The sequence below is a fragment of the Squalius cephalus genome (genome assembly GCF_949319135.1).
Source record: "Squalius cephalus genome assembly, chromosome: 15".
In the NCBI taxonomy this organism is placed as follows: domain Eukaryota; kingdom Metazoa; phylum Chordata; class Actinopteri; order Cypriniformes; family Leuciscidae; genus Squalius; species Squalius cephalus.
In genome coordinates, this window is record NC_137136.1 from 15,800,338 (window position 1) to 15,812,782 (window position 12,445).

Consider the following 12,445-nt stretch of genomic DNA (forward strand, 5'->3'; position numbering starts at 1 on the left):
GAGCAGAAGGTCAGGGAAAACAGTGAGGTAACTGGGAAAAGATTCATCTGCTGATGCACAGTAAAGCATAATTACATGTTTGAAGAGCGTTGCTAAGATACTGTCAAATCAGTCCAATCAGAATCTAATCCTCAAACCAGATAAAAAAAGGATCCTTAAAGCTGAAGTGTTTCATTTTTCCTTCTTCAGCTTATGCAGAGAAAATAAGTAAATAAACAATTGCTATTTTTTTTTTTTTAATCAGAAGACAAAGCTAATTTAGAATGGTCGTCAATGAAGAAAGATGTTTTTTAGGTTTAGATATATAGTGTACTCGTGGTTCAGAGCAACATTGGCTTAACCAATGGTGTGAGTGGGGCGGAGCTATCTGTTTATCCAACCAATGAAGGGAGTGTTTAGGAAACAAAATATATTTCTGCAGTTGCTTTTTGGTGCCAATAGGTCTGCTGTGTGAAAATGTATATTATAAAAAACTAGTTGTACAACAATTAAACAGAAAAAAGTTTTTGGGTGCATGTTATTTTCCATTCACACTCAGTGGCCAGTTTATTAAGTACGCATCTCAAATACTCAGTAGGATCCCAGAACAGCTCGAATCCTTCGTGACATGGATTTAACAAGATGCTGGAAACCTTCCTTGTGCATGTTGACATGATCACATCATGCGGTTGCTGTAGATTTGTCAGTAGGATCATGCGACACTGAATATTAAGGAAACAGTTTGGTCAAAAATACATCTGTTCAGGGCAAATAATTGGAATAAGGGCACTAACAAGCATTGTTAAATGCTGTCTGACAGGTAAAAAAAAAAAGAAAAAGACAAGACTGGCTGTCACCTCCAAGCACACCTGCACACACCGTCACAGTTTGACAATGTATCTGATCTGTCAGATTAATTGTAAAACAAATACTGAGATGCAAACAAATTTGACATTTTCCGGAACAGGATCCGGCACAAATTAAGCACTTGTTAGAGGCAGGAATTGGGCTTGGCTTATGAGTGTTTGATAGGAATGTTGAAGGAAAATGTCCTGCTTGTATATTTATACTCATTTACACACAAAAGAAAGAGAGAGAGAAATTTGGCACAACATAATTACAAAACTCATTAAACAGCAAAAATCCTGGCATTTTTATCAGACCTACAGATCTCTCCAGTGACCCAGTGATTTATCACCACGCCAGACACTGCCAGGATGCATATGCTAATGATTCAGTTCATTAAACACACTTGACGTAACGCTTGACGTGCAGCTGTATGCGAGTGTGTGAATATTACGTCTGCTTCATAGACGTGCTTCTGCTTTACTTGGCTCAGAGACCCGGGTGACATTATTGTCATGGTGGAATAGTTTCCATGGTCACGCCTTGAAAGAGAGAACATCCAGGGACTTATTAAAATCGTAAATATTTAAGGCAAGGTCTTTTGAAAGTGTGTGTGTTCACTGCAGAAGGACAAACTACACATTATTTAGTGCAGTGGGAATGGAGAAAGAACAGTTTGGAGTGATATCCCACAGAACAAAAGGAGCGTCACAAATACACACACACACACACAAATGTGCTTTTCTTTGCTTTCTCAAGGACGAATTTGACATGTTCTCTACACGTCTTTTCTTTTCTCTGCCTCACCTCAGTGAACTTAATACTATAAAGCTTAAAAGAAATAGTTGACACACACTCACTCACTATGCACACACAGTAATCTGACCTCTACAATGCACACACTGACTGCCAATATTTGATGTGGCAAACTCTCACAGGTTAATAGGCGTTTAAATAACACTTAGGGTGAATGATTGCGACACGTCAAACAATTCACCACATGCTACGTAGTCCACAGTCAAGTCAGGTCAACTTAACTTAGGTGAAAATACAGGGGAAAAGCATCTACAATATGAAATATTCAATCTTATGTACATCTTAAATGTTCAGTAATAAGTTTAGATTATTTGCATGTAACATGTAACATGCATTACTATAATTAATTACCCAACTGTACACTACCGTTCCAAAGTTTGGGGTCGGTAAAAGGTTTTAAATGCTTTTGAAAGAAGTCTCTTATGCTCACCCAGGCTGCATTTATTTGAACAAACATCAGTTATACTGTAAAATATGATACCAATTTAAAATAACTCTTTTCTATTTTAATATATTTTAAAATGTATTTTATTCCTGTAACGGCAAAGCCTAATTTTCAGCATCATTACTCCAGTCTTCTTCAGTGTCACACAATCCTTCAGAAATCATTCTAATATGCTGATTTGATGCTCAAAAAACATTTATTATTATTATAAACATTAAAAAAAGTTGTGCTGGCATTAGTGTCACTTTTGATCAATTGAAGGCATCCTAGCTAGATTAAAGTAGCAATTTATTTAAAGAAAAAATAAAACATAATGACCCCAAACTTTTGAATGGTACTGTATATCTCGCTTTGTGAATTATATGTGCACTTATTACATATGGACAGACAGAAATTCTCATGTTTACATTCTCAAATGTAAAGCTTTTAGATCAAAAAGTCTAATAAGTTTGTTACAAGGAACATACAGTAGTATGTTCTTAGTTATAAGAGTTAGATCACATTCTTGTCAAGTTGAAAGTTGTGGGTCTGACGCTGTGTGTGCGTGTGTGTGTGTAAAGTTAGGTCATGACTGTGACTCTGTAATTGACACACTCTTATCTTTTAATTGAAAATGCTGATTCTATTGGTTTGCTTCAAACACAGCTGAGAAAAAAATACCTCTCTGGTAATTAATCTGAGGGGCAGAAAATAAACACATTTCACGGATCAATGTTTACATTTCACTCCCTGCCACACACATTTCACACAGCGAAGAGTGCGCACACTCACACACACGCTGTGATACGTCAGCCAATCTGTGTAAAGTCAAACAGTCAAACACCAACCCTCACGGCTCAAAACATAACAGTTAAGCCAGTTATAAGTTTAAAATTCATCTAATAAACAAAAACAACCTCACTTTAATGGTAGCGAATACACACAAGCAGACACTCACCCCTCGAGCCGGACATCCGGTAAAGATCGGTTGAGTGCGATCATCTCGCTGGCCATCAGATTAAACTGATTTATCTTAAACATTTCCTTCATCTTCTCCTGCTGGTCTTTAGCGATGACCACTGGCTTTCCCATCTCCCCTGGGCCATCATGAGGCCTCTGAACCACAGCTGAAACACAAACATGCAAATTCAAGATTGTTCCCTTGGCTTTTGATTAAGTATGGGCGTTTGTCCAACTATGGACACTTGTAGGCACAAGTGTCCATAGTTGGAGAAACGCACATACCATACTGTGGACTTTTAGAAAATAAACTCATCTCACTCTCACTAGTTTATTTAATCTGTCCAATACTGGATATACCACATCACCAAATAATTCTGGGATTTGTTTAAAGAATTTTCTTTCTTTCTTTTTTTAATGAAAAACCACAGCACCACAGTTGCATTTCCACCGCATCTCAAATTATGTATTCTGTGATTGGAACAACAGGAACAACATTTTCAGGATAGAAAAAAAAAGCCTGACTCCTTTGTCTTTCTAAGGCTAATTTGCACATCTCATATTTTATGTGACCTAAATACACACAATCAAATTAGACTGTGACACTTTTTGCATGAATTGAAACTGCAGCTTGAATGGAAATGGCGGAGTAAAAATATTCTGTTCCCAAATTTACATTAACATTCATTTACATAAAAACACATTCATATTTTATCTCAGTCATGCTCTTCACTGACACTGGTCTCCTTGAAAAACAAGTAAACAAATGCATACATGCATGCATACATACATATAAGGCCTAAAATTAAAAAAAGAGTAAAAATCAGTGTTGGCGAGTATATGAAAAAACATTTATGGCTGGTAAATGTTCTTGTCTCAGTTAGTTTTAGGCCTTCCACACACACACACTCATATATATGTTGAAATGTTTTCATGGTGTGTATCAGTTCTTTTTGAACATTTTCATCTCATTTGAACAAAACCGTGATAATACAGATTATCGTAATTTTGGTCACTACAATCATGATATGAAATTTTCATTCCGTTTCAATGTTAATTTGAATAAAACTCGACCATTGTCTGAAGTTTAAGAAATCCCCATAAACATTTGAGTGTTTGCCCACAGAAAAGAATGTGTGGCCTCGATGTCTGTGCACAATTGTTTATTGTGCCATGTGTGTGTTTTTGTAGATTTCGGGTGGGTAGATAAGCGCTGAGCTTTGATCATTAATAACTCAAAAAGCATGCTTTGGTGAGATTAAGGTCAGATTTGCAACCGTGTAAGAGATTACATCTGCTCTAAGAGGCAAACTGCCTGTTTGTAAACCCTGTGTCATGTGTGTGTGTGTGTGTGTGTGTGTGTGTGTGTGTGTGTGTGTATGTAAGGGTGAACCGCATGTGTGTCGAGTGGGCAGGATTTAGCTGTTCGGACTGAGCGCATTACAAGGCAACTTTGTCCTGTTTCCCTGCTCAGCAAAATCCAATGGCTTTCGTGAGGTATTCTGGGGGTAGAAATCGTATAATCATCGCTACAGAAACGCACACAAGCAGCAGAAAATGTGCTTTATTAATATGGTAAGCAGATTATTTTAGGGTTATTGTTTCATGAGATGATGGCCAAAGTAAAGCAGCTCTTGAGTGACCACACAGAACAAACCAAAGTGACCTGATACAGGGGTCAGACAAACTAAATCTTTGAAAGAGGATGAACTTTCCCATCCACTTCATACGTTTCTCTCAGTAACTGTTCCTTCTGAATTTATCTTCTATATCTTCTTTCTGCTCGTTTTATAGTCTCGAAGGCAACAGTTCTCATTTGGTTTTACTTCAGGATTCATTTTTTACATTCATATCAAGTCTAATCACCGTACTTACATTTTTATTATATAAAAGTAATCTAAAATGTCCTTAAATCAAATATTAAAATTTACTATTAAGAATTACATGGTAGCCACAAATAATTAAACATGAGATGACACAAAATAATAGAAATATTCCAAAATATTCTGTATTTATTTATTACAGATTACAGTGCTTAAGAAAACAATTATTTTTAATAATGCCAAATAGTGTTAAAGTATATTTATTATCAACAGAAAATTTAAAGAAAAATAGAAGACCATGTGATAACTACGATAGTGTGTGTGTGTGTGTGTGTGTGTGTGTGTGTGTGTGTGTGTGTGTGTGTGTGTGTGTGTGTGTGTGTGGTGTGTGTACTTACTGTCTCTCCCCGGCAATCCTCTCTCTTTTTTTTCATCACATTTGTTGCATTCGCTGAAGTAGAGAAGGATGAACATGTCTATCATCACCCACACCAGAGAAGTGGCCAGCACCACCTTACAGTACGCAAACTTCCTCATCTTCACACCTGAAACGCACACAAACACACACAGTATGTTACACACAAACACAGGTGACAAGAAAACACTTGAAAAGTTGCCAGTGATATTTCACACCTACAAACAGCAATCAGACACCATGGTTTAAACCATACTGTAACCTGTTACAGCGTACAGTATACCAGCCTGTTTTAAACACCACACTCAAGCAGCAAACATAGTACATCTATACAAGCCTCGAAGTTGAGTAATAGCTTACCATAGACCGCTACCTGAAAAAGCTACAAACACAGACACTTTATCATCTTCACACCAAAATAAAGCAGAGGTTTTCCAAAGAGACCATAGAGTGGACATATTCTCACATTTTATACTTTTCCCTAAAGTCCATGGATAAAGTAATGGTTTCTTGTATAAATTGTAATAAATCTTGTAGAACAGCTTTGAGAAACAGTCTGTTTTGCTAACGTATCTTTAAGACACATGTAAATGACCTGTTATAACTGCCTAAGCTCTTTGCATGTGAAGGAACAACACCACCACCACCAATTTACTGAATACTTGAACAGACTTCGATATGTAAATGTGTGGGTGGGGGTGGGGGTGGGGGTGTAATCTAAAACATTACATATTTTAATGTATTCATTAGCCTACATCATAATCATAAATGACCTATTTTTACATCTTAATTTCAAATAAATGGTCTTGAAGGACTGGGTGGGAATATCTGCGTTGTGCACATTATATATTTCTCCATATATTAAATCAAGCATTTTTATATAAAAAGAGTAAGAAAAATCCATTGTTCCATTATTTTCTGTGACCTCCGTTAAGGGCAAACAACTCAAGCAACGAACGGAGAATGCTAATAAGACAATTGACTCAAAATAGCCTACCACATTAGCAGATGATTCAGAGTAATTATTCACAAAAACTGCTCAAACAGAATCTCAGATTTGACCTTTGCCCTATTGGTAGGTGCAAATTCCGTTCTTTAACAGGGTTTCTTTAATCCAGCCATCTGCCTTCATTAATGAACTGGAAATGAATCTTTTATTAGCCAACTAGAAATGCAATGAGAAAAGGAGAGAGATGAAGAAGAAATGAAAAGGAAGGAAGGATGATGTTCCTATGGGAGGTGAGCAGTGTGTGATATGCTTTGATAAAGGAGAGGTCATTATAACGTAATTACATGGCATCACCAATCACACTCTAAGAACTTGAAGCTCCAGTGAATCGCTACAAAATCAAACTAGTCCTAAAAATTCTAAACTAATTTGTAGAGCATAATCCTACTCTACAAATACTTCATTCAGTAAATGTGTGTGTAAAAGTATGTCATATATATGACAGTGCCACACTCAAAGAAACAAAGGGATAGTTCACCCAAAAAATGTATGTCATTCAAAACATGTATGGCTTTCTTCTGTGGAACACAAAACAAGATATTTTGAAGAAGGTTCAACAGTTTTTGTCCATAAAATGGATAATGTCATTGTGGTTCAAAACAACATTGGACACACAGACCTTCATATATGGACAAAAAAAAAAACAAAGAATAAAGAAAGTCACAGGTTTGGAACAACATTTATTTATTCCAGTCCATTACAGACTCTCTTGTGCTGCATGTTTGAGTAGGAGGCTGTCTAGCACACTGCAGTTGACAAAAAACAAACCTGAAAGCCTCTCCTCAGTGACTCTCTCTCTAGAGACCAACTTCTGTCATTGTCTCCGTCCAACTGTATCTCTAGAGTTTGAAGTGTGTGTGTGTGTGTGTGTGTGTGTGTGTGTGTGTGTGTGTGTGTGTGTGTGTGTGTGTGTGTGTGTGTGTGTGTGTGTGTGTGTGTGTGTGTGTGTGTGTGTGTGTGTGTTGGGTCAATTTAAACTTAAGACAGTCAATTTGAAGGGGACAGAAAGCCATCAAAAGACAAAAAGAAACATTGACCACTGCCATCCTGTCACTCTTCATTATTTTCTGGTCCACCCATTCATCAAAGTTAAATGGCACACTTTTATGATTCACAGAACCTCAAAAACACTCTTTAAAGTGTGTACATGACTTACTACTTTAATTTTATTTACAAGATAATGAATGTGGTAACATGATCTTACTCTGTTTAGGGAATGACAAAATAATTAATATGTACTTTTTATTAGTTTTATTTATTTATCCATATATGACCATTTATATCGTGTCACATAATACTTTAAAAATCATTCTAATATGAATATATGGTGCTGAAGAATTATTTCATATATATATATATATATATATTATATATGTCAAATATATATCATATATATAATTATATATATATATTAGGGCTGTCAAACGATTAATCGCGATTAATCGCATCCAAAATAAAAGTTTGTGTTTACATAATATATGTGTGTGTATGGAGTATAATTATTTTCTATATATAAATACACACACATGCATAAGAAAAATGTGTTATTTATATATAAAATATTTATATATAATATAAATTATATATAATATAAATATATATACACAGTATATACATGCAAATATTTCTTAAATATATACATGCATGTGTGTGTATTTATATATAGAAAATAATTATACACCATACACACACATATATTATGTAAACACAAACTTTTATTTTGGATGCGTGCGATTAATCACGCTTAATCGTTTGACAGCCCTAATATATATATATATATATATACAGTACAGGTTTATATATACACCAGTTTTTGAAAGAAGTTTCTTCTGCTCATCAAGCCTGCATTTATTTGATCAAAAATACAGAAAAAAATTTAATATTGTGATATATTATTACAATTTAAAATAATTGGTTTTCAATTTATTATACTTTAAATTATCATTTATTTCGGTGATGCAAAGCTGAATTTTCAGGATCATTACTCCAGTCTTCAGTGTCACATGTGACATCCAGTCTATTACATGATCCTTTAGAAATCATTCTAATGTTCTGATTTATTATGAGTGTTGGAAACAGTTCTGCTGCCTAATATATTTGATGAATAAAAGGTTAATAAGAACTGCATTTATTCAAAATAAAACATTTTTTTATATATAAATCTTCTTTATTATCACTTTTTATCAATTTAACACATCCTTGCTGAATAAAATGATTGATTTATTTAAAAAAAAATAAAGAAAAAAATTACTGACCCCAAATTACTGACCAGTCGTGTATATTGTTGTTATAAAAGATTTCTATCTTGAAAACATTTGCTTCTTTTTTTTTCTTTTCTTTTTTCTTTTTCTTTTTTTTATTCATCAAAGTATCCTAAAAAAGTATCACAGGTTATGAAAAAATATTAAGCAGCAGAACTGTTTCCAACTTTGATAATGAATCATCATATTAGAATGATTTCTAAAGGATCATTTGATAGACTGGAGTAATGATCCTGAAAATTCAGCTTTGCATCACCGAAATAAATGATAATTTAAAGTATAATAAATTGAAAACCAATTATTTTAAATTGTAATAATATATCACAATATTACATTTTTTTCTGTATTTTTGATCAAATAAATGCAGGCTTGATGAGCAGAAGAAACCTAATTGTATATATATATTTTTTTTTTTTTAAAGGCCAAGGCTCCCAGAATTTTTTGTTGTTTGAATATCTGAACATGCAATATATCAAAAATAAATAATAGACCCTCTGCTTTTAAACCAAAAAAATGCATTATTTTTAATCAACACTTGAATGTAGGTGAATTTAATTCTAAAAAAAAAAAAAAAAAAAAAAATCAGCATAAAGCTGAGAAAATCACGTAGAAAGAGTAGATCGAGTCCATCAACAACCCCAAAGCTTCACAGTCTTATGGCACTTCCTCTTTCGACATTTCTTTCAGTAATTTGGCATTTTAATTTATATGCTGTTTATTGTTGATGATCACATTATTTTTACATATGAGATCACTACTGTGTCATCACTGTGTTTTGATCTGGAGATACTGTATTCATTCAGGAGATGCATAATAGCGCCCCTACCTTATAACAGTGATAACACAGAAAGCTGTAAAAACTCGTCATTGGCAGGGAAGCGTTTCCTCATAAATGACGAGATTTAATTTATTAAAAACAAAACTCGAACTATGTATTTTTTGTTTATAAATATTACTCTAGGACAGGGTTAGTAATTACATCTATCTAAGTGTCATTGCGCTAATATGCGTATATGCGACTATTAAGAGATAAACGACATAAACATGAATGTCAGACAGAACGGAGCAGTACGATGTTAAAGTAGTCAAAGCCTTGCCAAAATCTTCTGGCATCTAATGTCTCTGAGGGGGTCTCACCAGCATTCAAAGTGTTTGTGTGTGTTGAGCTCAAGGTTATGACTGGCACAGCAGTAATGCCACTGTTCTCGTGGCCCTCGTCCATCACAGTGGCAACGCCAAAGGCCCCTGCCCACGCCAGCTGGACGAGACATTCATCACCGTGACAACACACACACACACACACCTGAGTGAGCACAGGCCTGAAAGATGAAAACAGACACACATCTCCCTAGTGCAACCGGCCCACAATGGCAAAGTGTGACACCATTAACCTAAACTAAATAGGCCTATCACATAAAAAAATGTCATTCTACGGATAAAAATGAATGAAAATACAATACCATCTAAACTCTTTACAAAACAGTTTGAATAAAATCTCTCTCTTCACACTCCTGTTCTCTTACACACAGTCCTTTTGTTCCATTCACCCATACTATATGTGCAAAACACACTTCCTTGGACAAACACCATTGTCTTATAAGATGTGGACAGTAATTTTTTCTCAGGGTGATGTGTGTAAAAGAATATTTGCATGACTCTGTGACCTAGCAATTAGGTCATGTGAGAACATTGTGACATAATTTTATTCATAGAGCTAACAACACATACACACTGATGCCAGATACAGCCATCACTCTTCTTCTAAGTGCTTAATCTAGTTACGTAACCACAAGAGTTTGTGACAAGCAGTGATCAGTATTTCAAAAGAACTTTTGGTGCAATTCAGAGAGGCCAACTTGGATGTGAATTAAAGAACCACATGAACCTGGTGTTTTTCAAAAAAACTGCAGGTAAATTCAGAAAAACAGATTTCTGATTCAGACAGCAATTACATTTCTAGCACCTGCAAAAGCTGAAATGACATCAAGTGCCCTTATAAACAATCACCATCCGAAGAGAACTACAAAGTATAACATTACTTTCTCAATGCAAGTTCTGCACCTGCAACACCCTTAGCAAATATCAGAGCGGGACTGTGATTGTTCTTTTAAGGTTTGGAGTTTCACTTCCTGTGTTACTTCCTGCAAGGGCTTCTTAACATGTCTTCACGTAATGCAATATTCATGCTCTGTCTGATACTGAGACATATGGACAGGCACACCACCTGTGTGTGGCACATGGGGGGGGGGGGGGGGGGGGGGTCAACACGCCACACACAAACAGGAATATGAGTTAGCCTTCGATCATACAAACAAATCCAGTACATAAAAAAGATGACTAGAGAGTAACAGACAGACATGAGGGGGGAAAAAAGAGATACAAGAAGAGAACGAGTGAAAGACAGAAAACAGTCACAAGCTAAAGCAGAGAGCCTCTTAACAACTCTGGCTGGCAGGAAAACAGATGGGCGCAGAAACCCGCTCACTTGCTCGCACCCCTGGTCACATCACGCACACACATCGAGATGTGAGATGGGAGCGTAATTAACTTTCTTTGACTGTTGCCGTCTGTTAGAGAAAAGCAAATTAAACCCCTACAGCATCTCCTTATTCCTTTTCACAGTCCCTCCATCTTTCTCTCTATGCCTCCACCTCTGTTATCTCCCTTTCGAAATGTTTCGGTTAAGTTCTCCTATTTCAGACACTAGCACAATGGAGAAAAGAGAAAATGTCATCTGAGATTATAATGTCTCTGCGAAAGCCACTGTATCTCCTCATGCACTATTTATATCAAATATACATAAAGAAACAGACAGATAGAACACCACAGTTGTAATCAAAATTATTCAACCAAATCAGGTTTATTGACAAAATTTGCAGACTTTCAGCTATTTGCAATAACCAAATCAAACAAAAGTAACTGAAATAGCTCAACACAACAAATGTTTCAAGTGGTTTCCCTAAATTCAACTGAACATTCAACTTTTAATGACTTCTGCAGTCTCAAAATTATTTAACCACTTCATGGCCTGCATCTTTTGTACTAAGAAGAACATCCTTTTGCTGTTATGACCAGCTGCAAACAGGATGTATAACCAGACACCAGCTTCTAGTAGCGTTTCTGAGGAATCTTAGCCCATTCCTCATGAGCAATGGCCTCCAGTTCAGTAATATTCTTGGATTTGCATGCTGCAACCGCCACCTTCAAATCCAAACAGAGATTTTCAATGAGGTTCAAGTCAGGTGACTGTGATGGCCACTGTAGAATCTTCCAGGAATTCGTCTGCAACCAAGCCTTGGTGGAATTTGAAGTATGCTTGGGATCATTGTCCTGTTGGAAGGTCCAATGACGCCCAAGCTTCAGCTTCCTCATTGACGGCATGATGTTTTCTCCTAGTATTTCCTGATACTTCAATGAATCCATCTTGTCTTCCACACACTGCAGGTTTCCAGTGCCAGATGACGCAAAGCAGCTCCAGAGCATCACTGAGCCACCAAAATGCTTAACTGTAGGCAGTGTTCTTTTCAGCATATACTTCATTCTTCTTTCTCCAGACATACCGTCGATCCATAGGGCCGAAATGTAAATGTAAATATAAAGAATGAAAGATAGCTTGACAGACAGACAGAACAATATGAAGTTCCATTTTCACAGATAGAACAATATAAAAGAACCATAGACAGAACAACAAACAAAACAATATATAGGAACCATAGGCAGAACCACAGACAGAATGACAAACAAAACAATAAGAAAAAATGACAGACAGACAAAAACTAGACGGACGGACAGACATACAGACAGATAGATAGATTGGATTGCACGTCTGTTCCTCAGAGCCTCAGAGTTTCTTTTTTTTTAATTCGTGAAAAACTCAATATGGCGTCTACACTTAGTACAGTCAAGACTCCA

The 12,445-nt window shown here is 35.9% G+C and overlaps 1 protein-coding gene across 2 annotated transcripts in view; it reads right to left on the reverse strand.

Annotated features, from left to right (window-relative positions):
• The window catches only part of galnt1 (UDP-N-acetyl-alpha-D-galactosamine:polypeptide N-acetylgalactosaminyltransferase 1), a 98,030-nt gene that overhangs the window by 31,662 nt on the left and 53,923 nt on the right, over positions 1–12,445 (reverse strand). For both annotated transcript variants that reach the window (XM_079894037.1, XM_079894038.1), the window contains 2 exons: positions 5,247–5,393; positions 3,024–3,192 (listed from right to left, as the gene is read on the reverse strand). In XM_079894037.1, the coding sequence (XP_079750163.1) occupies positions 3,024–3,192; positions 5,247–5,385 (308 nt within the window). In that variant the 5' untranslated portion in view covers positions 5,386–5,393. The remainder of the gene's footprint in view (positions 1–3,023; positions 3,193–5,246; positions 5,394–12,445) is intronic.